At 47.3% G+C, this 27,513-nt stretch overlaps 1 protein-coding gene across 2 annotated transcripts in view; it reads right to left on the bottom strand.

Annotated features, from left to right (window-relative positions):
• The window catches only part of FBXO11 (F-box protein 11), a 608,024-nt gene that overhangs the window by 108,631 nt on the left and 471,880 nt on the right, over positions 1 to 27,513 (bottom strand). For both annotated transcript variants that reach the window (XM_069234039.1, XM_069234040.1), the window contains exons 17-18: positions 18,468 to 18,544; positions 18,230 to 18,373 (exon numbers count right to left, since the gene is read on the bottom strand). In XM_069234039.1, coding sequence (XP_069090140.1) covers positions 18,230 to 18,373; positions 18,468 to 18,544 — 221 coding nt within the window. The remainder of the gene's footprint in view (positions 1 to 18,229; positions 18,374 to 18,467; positions 18,545 to 27,513) is intronic.

Below are 27,513 nucleotides of genomic sequence, written 5' to 3' on the forward strand. Positions count from 1 at the left end.
CTAGAAGTACCAGTTACAAGGGACTTATCTGGATGCCAGGGTCTGCCAATTGTGGATACAAAAGTACAGGTTAGGGAAAGAACACTGGTGCTGGGGCCTGGTTAGCAGGCCTCAGCACACTTTCAATTGTAAACATAGCATCAGCAAAGGCAAAAAGTCAGGGGGCAACCATGCCAAGGAGGCATTTCCTTACACCCATCCCATTCCTAGAGCTGATGAACTAATAGACAAATTAGGTGCTGCCAAATTCTTAAATACCTTTGACTTAACAGCAGGGTACTGGCAAATAAAAATGGCACCTGGAGCAAAAGAAAAGACCGCATTCTCCACACCTGATGGGCATTATCAGTTTACTGTTATGCCCTTTGGTTTAAAGAATGCCCCTGCCACCTTCCAAAGGTTGGTGAATAAAGTCCTTGCTGGTTTGGAGTCCTTTAGTGCAGCTTATCTTGATGATATTGCTGTATTTAGCTCCAACTGGCAGGATCACCTGGTCCACCTGAAGAAGGTTTTGAAGGCTCTGCAATCAGCAGGCCTCTCTATCAAGGCATCCAAATGCCAGATAGGGCAGGGAACTGTGGTTTACTTGGGACACCTTGTGGGTGGAGGCCAAGTTCAGCCACTCCAGCCTAAGATCCAGACTATTCTGGACTGGGCAGCTCCAAAAACCCAGACTCAAGTCAGGGCATTCCTTGGCTTGACTGGGTACTATAGGAGGTTTGTGAAGGGATATGGATCCATAGTGACAGCCCTCACTGAACTCACCTTCAAGAAAATGCCCAAGAAGGTAAACTGGACTGTAGAATGCCAACAGGCCTTTGACACCCTGAAACAAGCAATGTGCACAGCACCAGTTCTAAAAGCTCCAGATTACTCCAAGCAATTCATTGTGCAGACAGATGCCTCTGAACATGGGATAGGGGCAGTTTTGTCCCAAACAAATGATGATGGCCTTGACCAGCCTATTGCTTTCATTAGCAGGAGGTTACTCCCCAGGGAGCAGCGTTAGAGTGCCATTGAGAGGGAGGCCTTTGCTGTGGTTTGGTCCCTGAAGAAGCTGAGACCATACCTCTTTGGTACTCACTTTGTAGTTCAAACTGACCACAGACCTCTCAGATGGCTGATGCAAATGAAAGGTGAAAATCCAAAACTGTTGAGGTGGTCCATATCCCTACAGGGAATGGACTTTATAGTGGAACACAGACCTGGGACTGCCCATGCCAATGGAGATGGCCTTTCCAGGTTCTTCCACTTAGAAAATGAAGACTCTCTTGGGAAAAGTTAGTCTCATCCTCTTTCGTTTGGGGGGGGGGGTGGAGGGGGGAGGATGTGTAAGGAAATGCCTCCTTGGGATGGTTACCCCCTGACATTTTGCCTTTGCTGATGCTATGTTTTGATTTGAAAGTGTGCTGAGGCCTGCTAACCAGGCCCCAGCACCAGTGTTCTTTCCCTAACCTGTACTTTTGTTTTACACAATTGCCACACCCTGGCATCCAGGTAAGTCCCTTGTAACTGGTACCCCTGGTACCAAGGGCCCTGATGCCAGGGAAGGTCTCTAAGGGCTGCAGCATAGCTTATGCCACCCTGGGGACCCCTCACTCAGCACAGACACACTGCTTGCCAGCTTGTGTGTGCTGGTGAGAACAAAACGAGTACGTCGACATGGCACCCCCCTCAGGGCGCCATGCCAACCTCACACTGCCTATGCAGTATAGATAAGTCACCCCTCTAGCAGGCCTTACAGCCCTAAGGCAGGGTGCACTATACCATAGGTGAGGGCACCAGTGCATGAGCACTATGCCCTTACAGTGTCTAAGCAAAACCTTAGACATTGTAAGTGCAGGGTAGCCATAAGAGTAAAGATTGGGTGGTGCACCACTTTAAGTTGTAGACATATTCTTTATATACTAATTGTAGAAGAGTCCCAGATAATTAAACAGGTGATGATACACGGTTTCTGTTCTTTTTCTTCCAAAAATTATTTTTATTTGATCAAGAATACTTTTTATAACAGTAAGTTGATGAAAGCAAGCAGCCAACGCGTTTCGCCCTATACACTTGGGCTTCTTCAGGGCTGCAAGAGTAACATATAACCATAAAAAAGTTGAATGATAGTGGTATTCCTGATATCATTTAATATGTAAGAACAAACAAGAAAAGTTTTTTACATAAATTTTATAGTGCAAGGCACAAAACAATATTTATATACAGTTGTGATTTATGTCCCAATGGAAAGAAACGATTTTTTATATTTGCCATAATTCCGTGTAAAAGTCAAACTCGAGTTATAAGTATAGAAAAGAACCGGCAAGGACCATAAGAACTGTGGTAAGTAGAATAATTTAGTGAACCCTAAACGAAAAAGTGCCAGCATTACCATACCAGTGTTTTTAGAGAATATCATTGTGCATGCAATAATGAAAAGCCCTGAAAGAGAGCTGAAAAGTAAGATATTTTAAGTGAAACTAAAGTGAGACAGAAGTAGGATAAATGAAAAAATATATAAATTGGTATAACCAACAAACCACCTACCAAATGGTAAGTTCCAAACTGTATTGAAAAGTTGTTTGCAAAATATGACTGAGCACAACCAAGTTTCAGAGTGCTAAAAATAAATAAGAGAAGACAAAAAGAAAAACGATTCATATATCCAAGAAGATGTCACCGATATTGGATAAAAGCGGACTGGGGGGCTTTTGTAAAGGCTCAAGGCGGCATGAAGCCATAACAAAATACATTTAATAAGATAAGGTAAATGATATCCAATTTTAATTAAATACATGGGCCAAGTCGTAATTGCGAGTTAAAGTGCCGTATATCAGCCTTACCTGAAAAGGTATGAATATATGCCGTTTGTCGATAGATAGGTGTAGCAGGCCGGTCAGCGGCAAACCGAAAGAGCAGAAAGACGGGCCCGGCCGTGTTGCCACCCGTCAAGTTAAACAAAGTGAATAGCGCGTGTTGCGGTAGAAGAGAATACTACCAAAAATGCAGGAAATTTATAAAAGACGCCGTACGCGGAAGGGGAATGTAAACATAGTCGACGGACTATGTCTAACGGGCCGCATTGCCCAAATGAAATAAATAGCGGCCATATTAGAAAAGGCAAAAGTGAGCAGTAATCACTTGTGGAAATGTTAAATGAAAAAATATGGAGGATACTTAACAAAAATAAATAGTGAAACAGAAAAAAACTGGAATATGTACATATATGTATGTGTGAACAGGGGGGAAAGAAGGAAAGCACAAGAAAAGGAGAAAGGAAAGAGAGCAAACCGTCCATAGTGGAAAGCCAATTAGGGAGAGAATAACAAAACCCCAATGTGAAAGGAGAAAGTATATATACTCAAGATTGATATTACAATGATAGTTATACTAATGGTCAGACCAATAGTCCCTATATTTATACAATCTCCGTTGTAATAAACAAGTAATCCATTAGCATAAAACAAACATTTGTTACAATAGTAATATCATAACAGCAAGATAATTAGCACCTGGTAGTCATGTAACCATAAACAAAATATTGTCAAAAAATAATAAGTCATATATTGCAAAGTGTAGAAGAATCTCAATCATTGTATACAAAGTTGTAACATTTTTTAGTAAGATACTCAAAAGAAAATAACTATATACTGAAAGGGAATATTAATATATACAGGGAGTGCAGAATTATTAGGCAAGTTGTATTTTTGAGGATTAATTTTAATATTGAACAACAACCATGTTCTCAATGAACCCAAAAAACTCATTAATATCATAGCTGAATATTTTTGGAAGTAGTTTTTAGTTTGTTTTTAGTTTTAGCTATGTTAGGGGGATATCTATGTGTGCAGGTGACTATTACTGTGCATAATTATTAGGCAACTTAAAAAAAAAAAATATATACCCATTTCAATTATTTATTATTACCAGTGAAACCAATATAACATCTCAACATTCACAAATATACATTTCTGACATTCAAAAACAAAACAAAAACAAATCAGTGACCAATATAGCCACCTTTCTTTGCAAGGACACTCAAAAGCCTGCCATCCATGGATTTTGTCAGTGTTTTGATCTGTTCACCATCAACATCGCGTGCAGCAGCAACCACAGCCTCCCAGACACTGTTCAGAGAGGTGTACTGTTTTCCCTCCTTGTAAATCTCACATTTGATGATGGACCACAGGTTCTCAATGGGGTTCAGATCAGGTGAACAAGGAGGCCATGTCATTAGATTTCCTTCTTTTATACCCTTTCTTGCCAGCCACGCTGTGGAGTACTTGGACGCGTGTGATGGAGCATTGTCCTGCATGAAAACCATGTTTTTCTTGAAGGATGCAGACTTCTTCCTGTACCACTGCTTGAAGAAGGTGTCTTCCAGGAACTGGCAGTAGGACTGGGAGTTGAGCTTGACTCCATCCTCAACCCGAAAAGGCCCCACAAGCTCATCTTTGATGATACCAGCCCAAACCAGTACTCCACCTCCACCTTGCTGGCGTCTGAGTCGGACTGGAGCTCTCTGCCCTTTACCAATCCAGCCACGGGCCCATCCATCTGGCCCATCAAGACTCACTCTAATTTCATCAGTCCATAAAACCTTAGAAAAATCAGTCTTGAGATATTTCTTGGCCCAGTCTTGACGTTTCAGCTTGTGTGTCTTGTTCAGTGGTGGTCGTCTTTCAGCCTTTCTTACCTTGGCCATGTCTCTGAGTATTGCACACCTTGTGCTTTTGGGCACTCCAGTGATGTTGCAGCTTTGAAATATGGCCAAACTGGTGGCAAGTGGCATCGTGGCAGCTGCACGCTTGACTTTTCTCAGTTCATGGGCAGTTATTTTGCGCCTTGGTTTTTCCACACGCTTCTTGCGACCCTGTTGACTATTTTGAATGAAACGCTTGATTGTTCGATGATCACGCTTCAGAAGCTTTGCAATTTTAAGAGTGCTGCATCCCTCTGCAAGATATCTCACTATTTTTGACTTTTCTGAGCCTGTCAAGTCCTTCTTTTGACCCATTTTGCCAAAGGAAAGGAAGTTGCCTAATAATTATGCACACCTGATATAGGGTGTTGATGTCATTAGACCACACCCCTTCTCATTACAGAGATGCACATCACCTAATATGCTTAATTGGTAGTAGGCTTTCGAGCCTATACAGCTTGGAGTAAGACAACATGCATAAAGAGGATGATGTGGTCAAAATACTCATTTGCCTAATAATTCTGCACTCCCTGTACAACAAGCCCATTACAGGAAATAATGAAACTCATGGTCAGTATTATGTCCCAACTCGACTGAACGTAAACGACAGATCCAGGCTGCTTCTCTCTGACGTAATTGCAGTTCTCTATTACCCCCCATGGGATTTGGTGGGATATGGTCAATCCCGTGAAATGAGATTACATCATCATGTTTGTGCATCAATGCCATATGCAATGAAAGCGGATATCGGTTATCATTGTTCTTAATAGCACGTATATGCTCCTGTATTCGGTGTTTGAGCAATCTAATGGTACTACCCACATACATTTTATTACATGTGCATTTGAGAATATAGATCACAAATTTAGTGTTACAGTTGATAAAACTTTTGATGGTAAAGACCCCTGTATTGTTATAACAGAAAGTGCTAGTTTTATCCAGACCAAAAGCACAGACATTGCATTCATGGCATGTATAAAAGCCCAAAGGCTTGGCTGGGAGCCAAGTGGATACATTAGGTACAGATACATAACTCGGACAGAGAAAATTTCTCAATGTTTTGCCTCTTCGATAGGTAATTCGAGGTGTTTCAGAAAGAGACCCTTTAAGTCCCTGTAAGTCAGTGAGTAGATGCCAATGACGTTTAAGGATTTTGTAAATGCCCTGACTATGGGCCGTATATCTAGTTACGAAGGACAAGCGTGCATTGTGTGAAATCCTTTTATTTTTAGGTTTTAATAACAACGTGTTTTGTCTAGATGTGTTCATAATACGCTGTTCTGCAGTTCGAAGAATCTGGTGGTTATAACCTCTGTTGATAAATCTTTGTTTAACAAGTCTAATTTGTTCACAAAATTGATCTTCAGTACTGCAATTTCTTCGCACACGTACCATTTCACCAAAAGGGAGGTTATTAATGGTAGAAGGCGGATGTGCGCTAGTTGAATGTAGAAGGCTATTGCAAGACGTGGATTTCCTATAGAGGACACTCTGTATAGAATTATTATAAATGAAAAATCTTATATCCAAAAACTCAATGCTTTCTCGACTGTAATGCAGGCTGAGTTTCACATTATAAGGATTGTCATTGAGAAATGTGTGGTAAAGGGTGAGTTGTTCAATAGATCCATTCCAAATCAGGATGATATCATCAATGTACCTGCCCCAGAATACAATAAATTCAGTCCAGGGCGAGGCATTTCTACCAGGCCCCAGCACCAGTGTTCTTTCCCTAAACCTGTACTTTTGTTTCCACAATTGGCACACTCTGGCACCCAGGTAAGTCCCTTGTAACTGGTACCCCTGGTACCAAGGGCCCTGATGCCAGGGAAGGTCTCTAAGGGCTGCAGCATGTCTTATGCCACCCTGGGGACCCCTCACTTAGCACAGACACACTGCTTGCCAGCTTGTGTGTGCTAGTGGGGATAAAATGACTAAATCGACATGGCACTCCCCTCAGGGTGCCATGCCAACCTCACACTGCCCATATGTATAGATAAGTCACCCCTCTAGCAGGCCTTAAAGCCCTAAGGCAGGGTGCACTATACCATAGGTGAGGGCATAAGTGCATGAGCACTATGCCCCCTACAGTGTCTAAGCAAAACCTTAGACATTGTAAGTGCAGGGTAGCCATAAGAGTATATGGTCTGGGAGTCTGTCAAAACGAACTCCACAGCACCATAATGGCTACACTGAAAACTGGGAAGTTTGGTATCAAACTTCTCAGCACAATAAATGCACACTGATGCCAGTGTACATATTATTGTAAAATAGACCCCAGAGGGCACCTTAGAGGTGCCCCCTGAAACTTTAACCAACTACCTGTGTAGGCTGACTAGTTCTAGCAGCCTGCCACACTCGAGACATGTTGCTGGCCCCATGGGGAGAGTGCCTTTGTCACTCTGAGGCCAGTAACAAAGTCTGCACTGGGTGGAGATGCTAACACCTCCCCAAGGCAGGAGCTGTAACACCTGGCGGTGAGCCTCAAAGGCTCACCCCCTTTGTTCCAGCACCGCAGGGCAGTCCAGCTAGTGGAGTTGCCCGCCCCCTCCGGCCACGGCCCCACTTTTGGCAGCAAGGCCGGAGAAAATAATGAGAATAACAAGGAGGAGTCACTGGCCAGTCAGGACAGCCCCTAAGGTGTCCTGAGCTGAAGTGACTCTAACTTTTAGAAATCCTCCATCTTGCAGATGGAGGATTCCCCCAATAGGGATAGGATTGTGACCCCCTCCCCTTGGGAGGAGGCACAAAGAGGGTGTACCCACCCTCAGGGCTAGTAGCCATTGGTTACTAACCCCCCAGACCTAAACACGCCCTTAAATTTAGTATTTAAGGGCTTCCCTGAACCTAAGAATTTAGATTCCTGCAACTTACAGAAGAAGACTGCTGAGCTGAAAAACCCCTGCAGAAGAAGAAAGAAGACACCAACTGCTTTGGCCCCAGTCCTACCGGCCTGTCTCCTGCCTTCTAAAGAAACCTGCTCCAGCGACGCTTCCCCCAGGACCAGCGACCTCTGAATCCTCAGAGGACTGCCCTGCTTCAAGAGGAACAAGAAACTCCTGAGGACAGCGGCCCTGTTCCAAAAAGACTGCAACTTTGTTTAAGAGGAGCACTTTTAAAGACCCCTGCAATCCCCGCAAGAAGCTTGAGACTTGCAACACTGCACCCGGCGACCCAGACTCGACTGGTGGAGAACCAACACCTCAGGGAGGACCCTCCGGCAACTCCGAGACCGTGAGTAATCAAAGTTGTCCCCCCTGAGCCCCCACAGCGACGCCTGTAGAGGGAATCCCGAGGCTCCCCCTGACCGCGACTGCCTGACTCTAAAATCCCGACGGCTGGAAAAGACCCTGCACCCGCAGCCCCCAGCACCTGAAGGATCGGAACTCCAGTGGAGGAGTGACCCCCAGGAGGCCCTCTCCCTTGCCCAGGTGGTGGCTACCCCGAGGAGCCCCCCCCTTGCCTGCCTGCACCGCTGAAGAGACCCCTTGGTCTCCCATTGGAAACCCGACGCTTGTTTGCACACTGCACCCGGCTGCCCCCGCGCTGCTGAGGGTGTACTTTGTGTGTGGACTTGTGTCCCCTCCGGTGCCCTACAAAACCCCCCTGGTCTGCCCTCCGAAGACGCGGGTACTTACCTGCTGGAAGACCGGAACCGGGGCACCCCCTTCTCTCCATTGAAGCCTATGTGTTTTGGGCACCACTTTGAACTCTGCACCTGACCGGCCCTGAGCTGCTGGTGTGGTGACTTTGGGGTTGCTCTGAACCACCAACGGTGGGCTACCTTGGACCCCAATCTTAACCCCATAGGTGGTGTACTTACCTGCAAAACCTAACAATACTTTACCTCCCCCAGAAACTGTGAAAATTGCACCAAGTGTCTACTTTTAAAACAGCTAAATGTGTTTTCTGTAAAAAGTATATATGCTACTGTAATTCCTAAAGTACTTACCTGCAGTACCTTTCAAATGAGATATTACATGTAGAATTTGAACCTGTGGTTCTTAAAATAAACTAAGAAAAGATATTTATCTATAACAAAAACCTATTGGCCTGGAATTGTTTCTGAGTGTGTGTTCCTCATTTATTGCCTGTGTGTATGTACAACAAATGCTTAACACTACTCCTTTGATAAGCCTACTGCTCGACCACACTACCACAAAATAGAGCATTAGTATTATCTCTTTTTGCCACTATCTTACCTCTAACGGGAACCCTTGGACTCTGTGCATACTATTCCTTACTTTGAAATAGTGCATACAGAGCCAACTTCCTACATCAGTGTTTTGTCCTTTTTTGGAATTAGGAAATACAGGGAGTAAACACCTGTTCCTTTTTGATGGTTGGGTACTAGTTCTATTGGTTCCTTTTGTAATAATGCTTGGATTTCTAGTTGTAACAGATCTAAGTGTTGTTTGGACATGCTGTGTGCTCTTGGAGGCACATCTGGAGGCAAATGTAGGAATTCTATGCAATAACCATGTTGGATAATGGCAGGGACCCACGCGTCCGTAGTTATGTGTTCCCAGTTTTGGTAATAATCTGTGAGCCTCCCCCGCACTGGTGTTGTGTGTTGGGGGTTTGTGACGTTGGAGTCACTATTTAGTTTGTGGAGTTTTTGGGCTTTGGAATTTCCCTCTTGTTTTAGGGAACTGTCCACCCCTATATCGTCCCCGAAAACCTCCTCTCTGATATTGGCCCTGGTATGTGGTTCTGGCTTGTGTGGTGGAAGGCTCTGTGGTCTGGACCCGAAACCCCCCTCTAAAGTGCGGCTTCCTAAAAGTGCCTCTGCTCTGTGGGGAGTAGAGCACGCCCATGGCTTTGGCCGTGTCAGTGTCTTTCTTCAGTTTGTCTATCGCTGTATCCACCTCCGGCCCAAACTATTGTTGTCCGTTGAAAGGCATATTCAGCACAGCCTGCTGGATTTCTGGCTTAAATCCGTAGCCACGCGCGTCTCCGAATGGTTACGCCGTGTTTACTGTCCTGGCCGCCGTGTCTGCTGAGTCCCTAGCCGACCTTATTTGGTTGTTGGAGATAGTTTGGCCCTCCTCGACAACCTGTTGGGCACATTTCTGGAACTCTTTGGGAAGGTGTTGAATGAAATGTTGCATTTCGTCCCAATGTGCCCTGTCATATCTTGCCAGTAGAGCTTGTGAATTGTTGATTCGCTATTGATTGGCTGCCTGTGCTGCCACACTTTTGCCTGCTGCATCGAATTTCCGACTTTCTTTGTCAGGTGGTGGTGCGTCTCCAGAAGTTTGTGAGTTTGCCCTTTTCCGGGGTGCTCCTACTACCACAGAATCAGGAGTTAACTGTTGTGTAATGTACACAGGGTCCGTAGGGGGAGGTTTATATTTCTTCTCCACCCTAGGTGTGATGGCTCTGCTCTTGACTGGGTCTTGAAACACCTGTTTGGCGTGTTTTAACATGCCTGGTAACATTGGCAAACTTTGGTATTGGCTGTGCGTAGATGACAGGGTATTTAACAAGAAGTCATCTTCTATGGGCGCTGCATGCAATACTAAGTTATGAAAAGTAGCTGCCCTGGAAACCACCTGCATGTAAGCAGTACTGTCCTCCGGTGGTGATGGCTTTGCCGGGTAGCAATCCGGACTATTATCTGAGACCGGTGCATCATACAAATCCCATGCATCCGGGTCATCTTGGCTCATCCCTGTGTGCGTTGGTGACTGCATCATTGGGGGTGTTGCTACTGGGGACAGATGTGGCGAGTGCGGTGGCGATGGCTGTGGAGAAAACTGTGGTGGTGTTTTTTCTTTAGCCGCTTTTGGCTGCATTTCCGCCTCATGGAATGCGAGCTTCCGCTTCATCTTTATTGGAGGAAGAGTTCTGATTTTCCCCGTGTCCTTTTGTATATGGAGCCCTCTCTGGGTATGGTCTGGCTCTCCCATGCCCAGTTCTTCTTCAAACCTGTGGCCTAGTAATTGTGCGGAAAGGCCCTGTTCATCTGTAAAGGAGCTGTGTTTCTGCTCCGAGGCATGTTTCGGCACCAAAACCTTTTCGGTAGTCTTTTTCGGTTCCGAGGAAACCCCGCCGAGGAGTAGAAGCCCCGAAGGGCTGCCGGAGCTCTTCTTTCTTCGGTGTCGATGTGCTAGCACTAACCCAATACCTAGAGCAAACAATACCGTCAAATTTTCCGATTGATAACTATCTTTGCCGAAACATAACACGGAGCGAAGAGGAACACGTCCGAACCCGATGGCGGAAAGAAAACAATCTAAGATGGAGTCGACGCCCATGCGCAATGGAGCCGAAAGGGAGGAGTCCCTCGGTTTCGTGACTCGAAAAGACTTCTTCGAAGAAAAACAACTTGTAACACTCCAAGCCCAACACTAGATGGCAGCATAATGCACAGCATGTATATCTGCAGCTACACATGCTATCAAACATATATATATATATATATCTCCATTGCGATGGCCACTGAAGTAATTGGTAGTTTGAATGATTTTCCCACCAAGGTGTCTTGTTAGGTTCCACAATTGCACCACCTTCAAAACTTTTGTGACAATAAGTTTCCCCCAACTTCCAGCTGCTTGAGATCACTGTTGTTACAGCCACTACTGCTGTGGTGTCATGTATAGCCTTGCATGTGGCCATCATTTTCCCCAATGACTTTACTATCAGATGCTGACCCTTCTGGTAGAGGTGACTTTGATCTACCATTGCTTTGACTCTTGTTAACTGGAAAACCCCTTGTCTGAATTTAGGGTTGCACCCAGAAATGTTTTTTGTCTTTCTGCTGTGGTTGATTATTTTTCTAAGTTGATGAGAATCCAAGGTTGGCCAACATCTTCATGACCTTGCTGATGTTTTTTTCCTGCACTGTTTGAACGTATTTGCCTTTACTTGTGTAGGAAAGTGGAATTTTTTGTCATCCCCCGTTTTTTGCACACTGGTATTGCGGCCTTTCGACTGAGGTGCACTGGATTGCCGCTAACCAGGTCCCCAGTGCCAGTGCTCTTTCACTAAAACAGGTAAAATTATGTACAGCTGGCACACACTCCTTTACCTCTAAGTCCCCCGACCCATGGAGAGGGTGCCTAAGGGCTGCAGCATGTACAGGGAGTGCAGAATTATTAGGCAAATGAGTATTTTGACCACATCATCCTCTTCATGCATGTTGTCTTACTCCAAGCTGTATAGGCTCGAAAGCCTACTACCAATTAAGCATATTAGGTGATGTGCATCTCTGTAATGAGAAGGGGTGTGGTCTAATGACATCAACACCCTATATCAGGTGTGCATAATTATTAGGCAATTTCCTTTCCTTTGGCAAAATGGGTCATAAGAAGGACTTGACAGGCTCAGAAAAGTCAAAAATAGAGAGATATCTTGCAGAGGGATGCAGCACTCTTAAAATTGCAAAGCTTCTGAAGCGTGATCATCGAACAATCAAGCGTTTCATTCAAAATAGTCAACAGGGTCGCAAGAAGCGTGTGGAAATACCAAGGCGCAAAATAACTGCCCATGAACTGAGAAAAGTCAAGCGTGCAGCTGCCACAATGCCACTTGCCACCAGTTTGGCCATATTTCAGAGCTGCAACATCACTGGAGTGCCCAAAAGCACAAGGTGTGCAATACTCAGAGACATGGCCAAGGTAAGAAAGGCTGAAAGACGACCACCACTGAACAAGACACACAAGCTGAAACGTCAAGACTGGGCCAAGAAATATCTCAAGACTGATTTTTCTAAGGTTTTATGGACTGATGAAATGAGAGTGAGTCTTGATGGGCCAGATGGATGGGCCCGTGGCTGGATTGGTAAAGGGCAGAGAGCTCCAGTCCGACTCAGACGCCAGCAAGGTGGAGGTGGAGTACTGGTTTGGGCTGGTATCATCAAAGATGAGCTTGTGGGGCCTTTTCGGGTTGAGGATGGAGTCAAGCTCAACTCCCAGTCCTACTGCCAGTTCCTGGAAGACACCTTCTTCAAGCAGTGGTACAGGAAGAAGTCTGCATCCTTCAAGAAAAAAATGATTTTCATGCAGGACAATGCTCCATCACACGCGTCCAAGTACTCCACAGCGTGGCTGGCAAGAAAGGGTATAAAAGAAGGAAATCTAATGACATGGCCTCCTTGTTCACCTGATCTGAACCCCATTGAGAACCTGTGGTCCATCATCAAATGTGAGATTTACAAGGAGGGAAAACAGTACACCTCTCTGAACAGTGTCTGGGAGGCTGTGGTTGCTGCTGCACGCAATGTTGATGGTGAACAGATCAAAACACTGACAGAATCCATGGATGGCAGGCTTTTGAGTGTCCTTGCAAAGAAAGGTGGCTATATTGGTCACTGATTTGTTTTTGTTTTGTTTTTGAATGTCAGAAATGTATATTTGTGAATGTTGAGATGTTATATTGGTTTCACTGGTAATAATAAATCATTGAAATGGGTATATATTTGTTTTTTGTTAAGTTGCCTAATAATTATGCACAGTAATAGTCACCTGCACACACAGATATCCCCCTAACATAGCTAAAACTAAAAACTACTTCCAAAAATATTCAGCTTTGATATTTATGAGTTTTTTGGGTTCATTGAGAACATGGTTGTTGTTCAATAATAAAATTAATCCTCAAAAATACAACTTGCCTAATAATTCTGCACTCCCTGTATTGTGCCACCCTCATGAACTCCCCATAAAGCAAGCTGCGCACACCTGTCGTTGCAGTCTGCGTGTCATGGTGCAAGCCTGACAAAACACAACATGGTACACCCCTTGTCTGCTAGGCCCCACTCACTGCATCTAAATCTATATAAGCCACCCCTACAGCAGGCCTTGGAGCCCTAAGGCAGGGTGTGTTATATTTGATGCAAGGACATATCTGCATGAGTAGCTATGCCCCTGTGACATCTAGTTTGATTGCTGGACATTACAAGCGAACAGGGAAGCCATCTTAAGGTATTTCCTGGACACTAATTATGAGTTCCCCAGCTACATAGCTACATAATGGCTTACCTGAAACTTATGCTGTTTGGTATCTAACACCTTGTCCTCATAAATCCAGGCTGATGCCAGCCTTTGATTTCTTATGACGTGCACCCAGGTGGCCCCTTAGAGGTGCCCTCCGAAACATACTAGTCTCTTATTGTGCTGGCTGACAGGTTTCAACCAGCCTACCACCACAATCATGTTTCTGACCCCCTGGAGGTGAGAGCCCGAGGCCAGAAACCATGACCATGCCTGCTCCAGAGGAAGGTGTTATCACCTATTCTAGCAGGATGGCTAGGGCATCTGCATACCAAGGCCAGGGACTTTAAAGACCCTGCCGCCTTTGGTATGCAACCGCAGCTTCCCAAAACCTAGGAGTTGCTGCCTCCCTGCCCCGAGACCCACTTGGCACAGTACAGGCAGTAAAATTAGTTAGGCAATAGGTGTGTTCCACCTTTGGGCTATCCGCATCCTATTGTGGGCTACCTGAAGTTTACACTCAAGGAAGGGTTCCACCATCTTGTTTTTAGAGGGACTAGGAATTCTGGGACAGGGTTATGCCCACTCCCCACAGGAAGTGGTCATATAGGTGGTGCAGTCATCCCAAGGGTAAGTAGTCTATTGGCAACTACTCTAAACTCTCCTAAACGTCCCTAAACGCCTCTAAATTACTTAGGTGGTGCCCCCTGAGACCAGAAGAATAGATTTGTCTTACCCAAGAAGAAGACAAAGAAGCCCAAAAGTAGCGAGAACTCTGGATGACTGGTGGACTTTTTGAATCCAAGCCCTGCCTACTCACCTGCATCTTTCCCGACAATTGTGACATCCTGACTCGTCCTGCTGCTGTGAGGTCTCCAAAAGCCTAAGAAGTTCTCCAGCTCTTCGCCAGCCCGTTAGTATCTCCCTTGGAGTGGAGGAGCCACTTCCCCGATTCCTGCAGTCACCAACCGCAACGTCCGGTTCACCGTTCTGCTGGCCACTGGGTCCACCAAAGCAGCAGCCGCCCAGGAGGGAGTTACCGTGCCCTAAGGGGCCACTTCCGTCTCCCCTCCAAGTAAGGAGACATCAGGATCAACCGTAGCCGAGCTGCACCAATGCCTGGGGTACCACACCCCTTGCAACTACCAAGTCTTGTTGAAGTCCAACCAGGATTCCAATGAGAACATCGTGAGGACCAGTGGTCGAGGGACGTCAGAATTGCTGAGGACATCTTCCAGTTCCGTCCAGCTTCACTTTTTGTCCCTCTCTTGCAGGTGGCTCAAAGAACAGTGGGCGCCTTGATGCAACACCACCAAGGACAAAGACCTGCTGCACTCGAGCTCCCTGGTCCGAGGTCCAGGACCACGAAATCTCAAAGTGTTCTCTTGCTCCCAGGACCCCCACAGACCGAGCCCCCCGTTGGGAGCTCTCGGACTTGTCCCCAAGTCTCCCCTTGCACTCTCTTTCTAGGTGGCCCCTCTCGTCGCCAACTGTGCCGTGTGCAAGACACCCAACTTGACTAGAACCTGGATACCCCAGGATAGGTAAAACTATCGCTGGTCTTGCTTGTGACCTTCACCCCCATTGCCCTTCAATCCACAGGGGACCCGCCCCGACAACTGTTTGCAAGGACCCCTTTGCAGTGAAATTACTTTGGAACCTTTACTGCATAAAAGGGTATTTGAGTAAAAATGTGACTTACTTGCGATATCAATGCAACTGCAAAAGTATTTATTCTCTTAAAAGTATTCTGGTGTTGAAACATAATATAACTATTGGTAGGAAGCTGGCCTAGTGTGTGGTGGGCACCTAAGGTACTTACACCTTATACCAGGTCCAGGTAGCTGTGGATGAGCATCCAAAGCTTATCTAGGAAACATGCAAAACTCATGCAATACCCACTGTAGTCACACTGCACTTACACAAATGAAAGAAAACACTCAGTGGTACAAAAATAAAGGTATTTTATTTTAGTGACAATTACCAAAAAGGACTAGAAAGGCAACCCTCCAATCGGAGGTAACACACTAGATATGTACACTAGTAATTAGAAATAGGCATAGAAAGCAATAGAAAACAGTGCAAATAGCAATAGACGAAAGTGACCCTAGGGGGGAGCCCAAACCATACACTGAAAAATTAAATGTGAATGCAGGACCCCCACATAGGTAAGTGGAATGTGTGGAGGGAAGCTGGGGGAACTAGGAAACCACAAAGGTAAGTATCACAGTGCCCCCCAGCGACCAGGAAGAAAGGAGCAAGTTAGTGTACTTTCCCCAAACCACCCAGAAGGACTAAAAGGAAGAAAATGCAACACCCAAACAAGACCGCAAGAAACCAACAGTGGATTCCTGAAGATGAAGACCTGTGGAAGAAGGGGACCAAGTCCAGAAGTCGCAGGAGTAACCAGTGGTGGCAGAAGCCACTACCCACTTGTCTCTGGTTGCCGGAGTTAGTTGACAGTAGGACGAAGGTCAGCAATGCAGGCAGACCTGGGGCCAGAGAAGAGTTACTAGAGAATGCAGTTGACATCACATGCGGGACGGAAGAGTGCAGTCAGTTAGTGGTGTGGAAAACCCACCAACAAGCCTTGGCAAAGGCAGGAGTAGCGATGAAGCAAAAGGTGGAGCTGCCGGGGACCAGCAAGGCCCAGGAGTACTCAAACGGGTGGCGGGGAGTCCTGGGAGAACCCTCAGCAAGACAGAGTCCACAGAAGACCCACTGGAAGAGGAACCAGGAGTCGCAAAGGCGTTCACAAGGCAAAACTGGAGAGGGATCCCACACTGCAGGAGAAGCACACAGAGGGTTGTGTGTCGTAGGAAGAAGTACTGGGGGCTGGGGCTACACGGAGCCTGAAGATCCCTTAGAGGAGATGCAGTGCACGGGGTACTGTCCTGCGTGGAAAGGCAAGGGCTTACCTCCAGCAAAGTGGGACAGCCGGCAGAGGACCAAGGGGACTACTTTGGACCACCACCCGTGATGCAGGTTCCACGCAACTCAAAATGAGAGATCCACGCAGCCGGTCGTCATTGCAGTTGGTGCCTGCAGTTGCAGGGTAGTGACTCCTTCACTCCAAGGGAGATTCCTACTTCTTCTTCTAGTGTAGACTGAAGAGCTGCTGTCTTCTGAGAATGCACGGCCGGGGAATTGTTGCACATATCAGGACGGAGCTCTGACGTCACCTGCCTGGACTGGCCACTCAGATGCTCCCAGAGTTCCCTGCCAACCTTAGAAACAAGATGGCAGAATCCAGGGACCCTCTGGAGGAGGCCTGAGCACCACCTGGTGCAGACTAGTTTATGCACGGAGGGCCCCAAATGTGCTCTTCAAAAGCAGACCAGTGGCTTGGGGAGGCTAACCATCCAAAGCCAGTCACACCCATTTCCAAAGGGAGAGGGTGTTTCCTACACTCTCCCAAAGGAAATGCTTTGTTCTGCCTTCCTGGGCTTGATAAGATCAAGCAGCAGGAGGGCAAAAACCTGTCTAAGGGGTGGCACCAGCTTGGGCTGCCCAGAAAACCCTGTAAGACTGGTGGTAGCAATGCCGGGGTTCCTCTAAGGAGCCCTCAGAGTGCATGGGATCATACTTCCAATACTTGCAACAGTATTGGGGTGTGATTCCGACATGTTTGAAACCAAATATGCCCAGGTTTGGAATTGCCACTATGTAGCTGCACATAGGTAATGACCGATGTCCAGTACATGCGCAAAATGGCGGCCCCTCAATCACAAAGTGCAGGACAATGGATGTGGAGTTTGTGGGGGCACCTCTGCTAGTGCAGGGGTGCCCTAACACACAGGTACCTGCACCCTGCCCTCTGGGCTAGGAGGGCCTACCACAGGGTTGACTTAGTGACCTGGTGCAGTGACCTGTAGTGAAAGGGTGCATGCACCTTTTCACACAGGCTGCAATGGCAGGCCTGCCGACACATTTTGCATGAGCTCCCATGACTGACAATACATGCTGCAGCCCATGGGGAACGCCTGGTGCCCCAATGCCCTGGGTACCTAAGTATGACAATTGTGGGATGTGCACATTTAGAGGGAAAGAGCACAATCACTGGGGTCCTGGTTAGCAGGATATTAGTAAAAACTGTGAAAACATACTGACTGCAGGCAAAATGTGGGGGTACCCATCCCAAAAAGAGGGTACTTTTCTACAATGGTCACACAATGTAAGTTGACAAACCCCGGTCTCAAAATATTTGATTGTTGGAAATATTGGATTTCAAGCTCCCCTTTGCCCACCATACAAATTCCTGGTCCTTGCACTCGCAATTCTGGCCCTCTTTTCTTGTTGTCGCTTTCTACAACCATGAACTGACTCAGTCACTATAATTGTACTTCTGTTATTGTCCCATCAGTCAAAGATATCCCACAACTCCATTCACAATCCCACTCCATCACAAACTTTGATGTAGTTGTTTACTGTTAAGGTTTTGTATAATAAAAAAACAAATTTACAGCTAAGCTAACGGATTTCTATCTTGCATGTATACATCATCAGAGAATATGGTTAGTATGAAAACATTTCAGTACAGGAAACAAATATATGAGTGTAACACATAAAAAGACTACATGCCAATATTTATGCAAGGAGAGAACATTACCTCGTCCACCATTAAAAATACAAATGCCCCCATCTCTTCCATCATGGATTTTATTCCTTCTCAACGTTGGGTTGCTGTCTGTTTTAATCCAGACTCCTGCCATTGCATTGTCGAAAATTTCATTGTCTTCTATGAAGCCAAGACCTTAAAAGGTAGGACAGACATTTCAAAGGATGTTGTTTAGGAGCTCTTTCACAAAATGTGCTATACATATTAGAGCACATAGAATATTACATACCAGAATTGTAAACCAGAATTCCACCGTTCTGGCCTCCCCAAATTTTATTGCGTCTAATTTTGGGGTTGCTTCCAGTTCTATAGAAAACAAATGGGAAGAATTATGTTCACAGCTACACTATTAGACGACACCCAGCAACAAGTGTCTAAAATTATTTCACAACACTACAATCTTTTGATTAAGGAAATAAATACCATATTACATTCCCCCAGTGGCTTTAATTTTCTGGTAACATATCCATCCATTTAGGAGGACCTCTGCCTACACCACCGTTCCTTTTGAATCTTTCTAAAATATTTAGAAATCTAAAACAAATATGTTAATATTGGAAAAGGAAAACCCTTGGTCAGTTGGGCAGCCTTTTAAAACAATTGAGCTAGTTCAACTCTTTAGAACACTGTAGGAGATAGGGTCAGTTGTACAGAACTTGAGGTCTGCACAACAGGTTTACAATTATCCCCTCACTGGAAACCAAGCAGCCCACTGTAGTGCTCGACTCTCAGAGTAGCAAAGCAGAGCAGTCCAAGGCAGTTACAAATGGTGTTTCGGGTTGGCTAGGATGGGCTCCTAACCCAGGCAGAACCCACCACTCTAATAAGAGTAAGTACGATACATTTAAAGTGTGCCTGGTTCACCCTCTGTTGGCTTGGCACAGAGCAGTCAGGCTAAACGTAAGAGGCAATGTGTACAGTATTTGTGCAACACACACAATGAAAACACCACAAAAAGCTCCACACCAGTTTAGAAAAATAGAGCAGATTTATCTGAACAGACAAAGACCAAAACGACAAAACTCCAATCAGTATATCAAGAGATATTCACTTTAAAGTAAATCAAAACAGTGCTGTACACGGGGCTCATTTTAAGGCCCTTATGGTATTTTGCATGGCACGTTTAGCCCACTGTGAGGAGCACAGTGAGGACATTCGGGACTGCTCGGGTCCAAGCTGAGTTAGCAATCGCACCACTGAAGCTGAGAGTTGACACAGAGGGAAATACCTGGTGAGTATCGAGGTCACAGCGGAAAGTGGAATCGGGCTGTAGTGCAGCTCGCAGGTCTGGCGAGGAGCAGGCGCACTGAGCGCGCTACTGTTGCCTGGGCATCTGAACAGGGCATCCCTGAATACAGTGCTTGGGGGACAGCAGGAAAGCGGCACTCACTACGTTGGAGTGGTTCTCAGGGGTCAGACGGCTTTTGTTGGGTGTCGTGTGCAGTGACACTGCGCTCCCAGGAGCAGCCTTGTAAAAGGATGATCCACTCCTCCCCAGGGGGATAAACAGGACAGGTGTACACCGCACTCTGGCTACTGCCGCTTGCACAGAAAGGCTCTCCCCTAGTAGCTAGCGGGTTTTGGGCGAACAGTGCTGCAAATTCAAGTTACGCTGTGTAGGAAGTTGGTTCTGTATGTACTATTTCAAAATAAGAAATAGCATGCACAGAGTCCAAGGGTTCTCCTTACAGGTAAGATAGTGGCAAAAAGAGATCATTCTAATGCTCTATTTTTGTGGTAGTGTGGTCGAGCAGTAGGCTTATCAGAGGGTAGTGTTAAGCATTTGTTGTACACACACAGGCAATAAATGAGGAACACACACTCAAAGACAATTCCAGGCCAATAGGTTTTTATATAGAAAAATATATTTTCTTTGTAAATCTTGAAACTGTGGTTCTTAAAATTAACTAACAATACTTTAAATGAAAGGTATTTCACTCTGGTATCTTAGGAACTTTAAATAATGACAATAGCATGTACAGTTTTGGCAAAAATGGCAATAAGCTATTTTAAAAGTGACAGTGCAAAAATCAACAGTTCCTGGGAGAGGTAAGTATTTGTTAGGTTCACAGGTAGGTAAAGCACTTACAGGGTTCAAAGTTGGGTCCAAGGTAGCCCACCGTTGGGGGTTAAAGGCAACCCCAAAGTTACCACACCAGCAGCTCAGGGCCGGTCAGGTGCAGAGGTCAAAGTGGTGCCCAAAACACATAGGCTTCAATGGAAATAGGGGTGCCCCGGTTCCACTCTGCCAGCAGGTAAGTAGCCGCGACTTCGGAGGGCAGACCAAGGGGGTTTTGTAGGGCACCGGGGGGGGGGGGGGGGGGGGGATGTGGACACAAGCAGGCACTGTAAGTACACCCTCAGCGGCACAGGGGCGGCCGGGTGCAGAATGCAAACCGGCGTCGGGTTTGCAATAGGATTCAATGGGGAGACCCGGGGGTCTCTTCAGCGATGCAGGCAGGCAATGGGGGGGGCTCCTCGGGGTAGCCACCACCTGGGCTAGGAAGAGGGCCGCCTGGGGATCGCTCCTGCACTGGAGTTCGGTTCCTTCAGGTCCTGGGAGCTGCTGGTGCAGTGTGTTTTCTAGGCGTCTGGTTCCTTGAACCAGGCAGTCGCGGTCAGGGGGAGCCTCTGGATTCCCTCTGCAGGCGTCGCTGTAGGGGCTCAGGGGGGTGAACTCTGGCTACTCACGGGCTCGCAGTCGCTGGGGAGTCCTCCCTGTAGAGTTAGTTTTACGCAGGTCGAGCCGGGTGCAGAGTGGAAAGTCTCACGCTTCCGGCGGGAAACGTGTGGTCTTTAAAAGTTGCTTCTTTGTTGCAAAGTTGCGGTTTTGGTGAACAGGGCCGCTGTCCTCGGGAGCTTCTTGGTCCTTTTAGATGCAGGGTAGTCCTGAGGCTTCAGAGGTCACTGGACCCAGGGGGATGCACCGCTGTAGCAGTTTTACTTGAAGTGGGGAGACAGGCCGGTAGGGCTGGGTCCGAAGCAGTTGGTGTCTCCGTCTTATCTGCAGGGCTTCAGGTCAGCAGTCCTTCGTCTTCAGGTTGCAGGAATCTAGTTTCCTAGGTTCTGGGGAGCCCCTAAATACTGAATTTAGGGGTGTGTTTCGGTCTGGGAGGGCAGTAGCCAATGGCTACTTTCCTTGAGGGGAGGGGGGGGCACATCCCTATTCCTATTGGGGGAATCCTCCAAAATCAAGATGGAGGATTTCTAAAGGCAGGGGTCACCTCAGCTCAGGACACCTTAGGGGCTTGTCCTGACTGGTGAGGGACTCCTCCTTGTTTTTCTCATTATCTCCCCTGGACTCGCTGCCAAACGTGGGGGCTGTGTCCAGGGGGCAGGCATCTCCACTAGCTGGAGTTCCCTGGGGCATTGTAACACGAAGCCTGAGCCTTTGAGGCTCACTTCTAGGTGTTACAGTTCCTGCAGGGAGGAGGTGTGAAGCACCTCCACCTAGAGCAGGCTTTTGTTTCTATCCTCAGAGAGCACAAAGGCCTTCACCACATGGGGTCAGAAACTCGTCTCTCAGCAGCAGGCTGGCACAGACCAGTCAGTCCTGCACTGAACAATTGGGTAAAATACAGGGGGTATCTCTAAGATGCCCTCTGTGTGCATTTTTTAAAAATAAATCCAACACTGGCATCAGTGTGGGTTTATTATTCTGAGAAGTTTGATACCAAACTTCCCAGTATTCAGTGTAGCCATTATGGAGCTGTGGAGTTCGTTTTCGTTTTTGACAAACTCCCAGACCATACACTTAATATGGCCACAACTTTACTTACAATGTCTAAGAATAGACTTAGACACTGTAGGGGCATATTGCTCATGCAGCTATGCCCTCACCTGTGGTAAAGTGCACCCTGCCTTAGGGCTGTAAGGCCTGCTAGAGGGGTGACTTACCTATGCCACAGGCAGTATTTTGTGTGCATGGCATCCTGAGGGGGATGCCATGTCGACTGCCTTTTTCTCCCCACTAACACACACAATACGCAATGGCAGTGTGCATGTGTTGGGTGAGGGGTCCCTTAGGGTGGCACACAACATATGCTGCAGCCCTTAGAGACCTTCCCTGGTCACAGGGCCCTTGGTACCACTGGTACCTTTAGCAAGGGACTTGTCTGTGTGCCAGGGGTGTGCCAATTGTGGAAACAATGGTACAGTTTAGATGAAAGAACACTGGTACTGGGGCCTGGTTAGCAGGGTCCCAGCACACTTCTCAGTCAAGTCAGCATCAGTATCAGGCAAAAAGTGGGGGGTAATTGGAACAGGGAGCCATTTCCTTACACGCCGATCTCGGAGCTTGTGAAGATCGGTGGGGCTGGGTCCAATTAAGCCGCTCATGAAGTCTTTGATGTCCCAGAGACCTCAGGGAAGATCAGGGGGAAAGCCAGCAAGCCCTTGGAGTCACTCTGGGGTAGTCCCTGATTCCTTTTTGCAAGGCAGAGGGCAGCAGGCAGGACAGCTCAGTGAAGCAGGACAGCAGTTCCTTAAAACAGTCAGGCACAACAAAGTGGCAATCCTTCAGCACATCAGTCTTTACTCTGGCAGGATTCTTCCAGGTCTGGTAGTGTATTACTCAGTTTAGAGGGTCACAGGCCCAGTACTTATACCAAAAGTGCCTTTGCTGTAGTGGATGACTTCAAAGGGTTTCTCTGAAGTGCACAAGCCCCCCTTTCAGCCCAGCCCCGGCTGCAGACTATCAGTGGGAGGTAATCAGCCTCTTTGTGCAGGATCAGGCCACTACCCTTTGAAGTTTAAGTTTGAGCCCCTCCCAACCTCTTCCCCAGGAACATCCATCAGTATGCAGATGTAGTTGAGTATGCTTGTGCTGTGGATGTCTGAAGAGAATGCACAAGTGTAGCTGTCTCCCAGCCCAGGCCAGATATATATATTGGAGAAAAGCGATAGGCACCCAAGGCAGTGACAGGGATGTGGAACTCCTATTGCTCAATGTAGGAGGTTGGCCCGCTATGTAGGGTGCAAACCTAGGCACACTGTGCAGGGGGGACCAGGCAACCACACACAGGTTTACAGAGGTAAAAAACTAGATCACCTAATTTTTATGGTAGCTTAGTCAAGCAGTTAGGCCAATCTTGGAGAAGTGCAAAGCATTTGTTGTACTCAGTAGCAATCATGCAACTCACACATCCGAAGGAATAACTAGAGACCAATTTATAAACATACTTTGGATTTTTATATAAATTTTAAGAACAAGAGTATCAAAATTGGTTAAGTACTTTTGGAGATATGATTTTTTTTTATTTATTTTTTTACACTTTTAAAAAAATAGTCTTTTTGTGCGTGATTAATAGGAATCAATGGAAAGTCACCTTTAAAAATACATATAAAATCGTACAGTTGAGTTACCAAGTTCTCCTTTTAAAGGTTGGTCGAGGTCCGCGGTGGTCACACTGCCAACTGGAGAAGTTCGGGCAGCTCCTGGTTCCGGCGGGAGCAGCTAGTAAAAGTCTCTGGAGCTGGTGCAGGGCCACTGTGGGGGACCACTTGGAAAAGCACTGCTCAGGCAAGTTTAGAGGTGGTTTTGGGGTCCTCTTGAAGTGTCGAGGTCGCAAGGGGTGAGGGACCCTTAGAGCACAGCAGGTTCTTCACTGCAGGGCACAGGGCCGCAGGGTGCAGAGAGAATTGGTGATCCAGGAGCTGTGTGCAAAGATGCCTTTTTGGATCTGGAGTTAAGTCTCTTTAAGGGTCGCTTGCAGGACAACAGGGGCACTCTGGCAGGAGGTCCGGGGTGATACTGAGGTCCCTCGACTAGGGCTTCCTCCTGGTCCTTTTTCCGCTCCAGGCGGGCTGGTTTTCCTGGTGTCCAACGTCAGCTGACCAGTACCCAGGGTACTGTTACAATACAGCCACAGGAGGACTCAGTGCCACCAAACTTGGTACACTTTCAGGGTTTGTCCTTGTGGTCGTTAGTGTGACGTCAGGTCCGGCTGCGACTTCTGGTTCAGGAGTTAGCAGCTGGTCAATGAAGTGACCCTCACTGGGTTGCTGGTTTCTTGGTTGTTGCAGAATGGTAGCTCCACTCTGAAGGGAGTTCTTGGGTGATTGGTGAAGCCTGGAGGTCCTCTGGGTTTCTTGAGGTCAGTCCAGTTGTCCAGCAGCTCCTTAGCTGTCATTGTCGGGTCCTGGGTGCCGCAGGCAGGGTTTGGCACCTTTTCTTTGTGCAGCATGTCCACAGTCCTCGTGGCTTGGTTCTTCTTTGTACTGGTCTTCTGTGTGTCCTTCAAATCTAATTTCTTAGTCAAGGGATGCCCACTAAATACTAAATTTAGTAGGTGTTTTAGGGGGTACCTGGTAGCGTCCAGTGGGACACGTAACTTTGTGTGGCTACACCCACTACAGTGACCAATTCCTGTTGGAAGGGTTACTTCCCTAAACCTGATTGGCTATATTCCTTCCATCTAAAACAGAGGAAAATGAAATGGAGTGTCCACCTCGCAGGCAACACCTTGGGGGTGGTGCATGCCAGTTGGGGTCACTCCACCTATTCTTTGAGCGGTTTACTGCCTTTTTTAGCACCAAAAGTGGGGGGTTTGTAAAGGGGCTGACCATCTGCTGCTAGCAGCAGGCCTGAGGGTCGAGTTTCAGAGGCGGTAAGTCCTTTGAAGCTCACCGCCACGGCAGTGAACATTCCTGAGGGAGAGGGGTCTTAGCTCCTCCACCCAGGAAGGACATTGTTTTACAAACCAGAGAGACATGGTGTAGGAAGTTGGCTCTGTATGTGCTATTTCAAAGTAAGGAATAGCATGCACAGAGTCCAAGGGTTCCCCTTAGAGGTAAAATAGTGGTAAAAATAGATAATACTAATGCTCTATTTTGTGGTAGTGTGGTCGAGCAGTAGGCTTATCCAAGGAGTAGTGTTAAGCATTTGTTGTACATACACATAGACAATAAATGAGGTACACACACTCAGACAAATCCAGCCAATAGGTTTTGTACAGAAAAATATCTTTTCTTAGTTTATTTTAAGAACCACAGGTTCAAATTTAACATGTAATATCTTGTTTGAAAGGTATTGCAGGTAAGTACATTAGGAACTTTGAATCATTTCAATTGCATGTATACTTTTCAAGTTATTCACAAATCGCTATTTTAAAAGTGGACACTGCAATTTTCACAGTTCCTGGGGGAGGTAAGTTTTTGTTAGTTTTACTAGGTAAGTACGACACTTACAGGGTTCAGTTCTTGGTCCAAGGTAGCCCACCGTTGGGGGTTCAGAGCAACCCCAAAGTTACCACACCAGCAGCTCAGGGCCGGTCAGGTGCAGAGTTCAAAGTGGTGCCCAAAACGCATAGGCTTCAATGGAGAGAAGGGGGTGCCCCGGTTCCAGTCTGCAAGCAGGTAAGTACCCGCGTCTTCGGAGGGCAGACCAGGGGGGTTTTGTAGGGCACCGGGGGGGACACAAGCCCACACAGAAATTTCACCCTCAGCGGCGCGGGGGCGGCCGGGTGCAGTGTTAGAACAGGCGTCTGGTTCGCAATGGAAGTCAGAGATCAAGGGATCTCTTCAGCGCTGCAGGCAGGCAAGGGGGGGCTTCCTCGGGGAAACCTCCACTTGGGCAAGGGAGAGGGACTCCTGGGGGTCACTTCTGCAGTGAAAGTCCGGTCCTTCAGGTCCTGGGGGCTGCGGGTGCAGGGTCTTTTCCAGGCGTCGGGACTTAGGTTTCAGAGAGACGCGGTCAGGGGAAGCCTCGGGATTCCCTCTGCAGGCGGCGCTGTGGGGGCTCAGGGGGGACAGGTTTTGGTACTCACAGTCGTAGAGTAGTCCGGGGGTCCTCCCTGAGGTGTTGGTTCTCCACCAGCCGAGTCGGGGTCGCCGGGTGCAGTGTTGCAAGTCTCACGCTTCTTGCGGGGAGATTGCAGGGTTCTTGAAAGCTGCTCCTTTGGATAAAGTTGCAGTCTTTTTGGAGCAGGTCCGCTGTCCTCAGGAGTTTCTCGTCGTCGTCGAAGCAGGGCAGTCCTCAGAGGATTCAGAGGTCGCTGGTCCCTTTGGAAGGCGTCGCTGGAGCAGAGTTCTTTGGAAGGCAGGAGACAGGCCGGTGAGTTTCTGGAGCCAAGGCAGTTGTTGTCTTCTGGTCTTCCTCTGCAGGGGTTTTCAGCTAGGCAGTCCTTCTTGTTGTTGCAGGAATCTAGTTTCTAGGTTCAGGGAGAGCCCTTAAATACTAAATTTAAGGGCGTGTTTAGGTCTGGGGGGTTAGTAGCCAATGGCTACTAGCCCTGAGGGTGAGTACACCCTCTTTGTGCCTCCTCCCAAGGGGAGGGGGTCACATCCCTACTCCTATTGGGGGAATCCTCCATCTGCAAGATGGAGGATTTCTAAAAGTTAGAGTCACCTCAGCTCAGGACACCTTAGGGGCTGTCCTGACTGGCCAGTGACTCCTCCTTGTTATTCTCATTATTTTCTCCGGCCTTGCCGCCAAAAGTGGGGGCCGGGGCCGGAGGGGGCGGGCAACTCCACTAGCTGGAGTGTCCTGCGGTGCTGTGACAAAGGGGTGAGCCTTTGAGGCTCACCGCCAGGTGTTACAGCTCCTGCCTGGGGGAGGTGTTAGCATCTCCACCCAGTGCAGGCTTTGTTACTGGCCTCAGAGTGACAAAGGCACTCTCCCCATGGGGCCAGCAACATGTCTCTAGTGTGGCAGGCTGCTGGAACCAGTCAGCCTACACAGATAGTCGGTCAAGTTTCAGGGGGCACCTCTAAGGTGCCCTCTGTGGTGTATTTTACAATACAATGTACACTGGCATCAGTGTGCATTTATTGTGCTGAGAAGTTTGATACCAAACTTCCCAGTTTTCAGTGTAGCCATTATGGTGCTGTGGAGTTTGTGTAAAACAGACTCCCAGACCATATACTCTTATGGCTACCCTGCACTTACAATGTCTAAGGTTTTGCTTAGACACTGTAGGGGCACAGTGCTCATGCACTGGTACCCTCACCTATGGTATAGTGCACCCTGCCTTAGGGCTGTAAGGCCTGCTAGAGGGGTGTCTTACCTATACTGCATAGGCAGTGAGAGGCTGGCATGGCACCCTGAGGGGAGTGCCATGTCGACTTACTCATTTTGTTCTCACTAGCACACACAAGCTGGTAAGCAGTGTGTCTGTGCTGAGTGAGGGGTCTCTAGGGTGGCATAATACATGCTGCAGCCGTTAGAGACCTTCCTTGGCATCAGGGCCCTTGGTACCAGAGGTACCAGTTACAAGGGACTTATCTGGGTGCCAGGGTGTGCCAATTGTGGAATCAAAAGTACAGGTTAGGGAAAG

The sequence above is a fragment of the Pleurodeles waltl genome, chromosome 5 (assembly GCF_031143425.1).
Source record: "Pleurodeles waltl isolate 20211129_DDA chromosome 5, aPleWal1.hap1.20221129, whole genome shotgun sequence".
NCBI lineage: Eukaryota > Metazoa > Chordata > Amphibia > Caudata > Salamandridae > Pleurodeles > Pleurodeles waltl.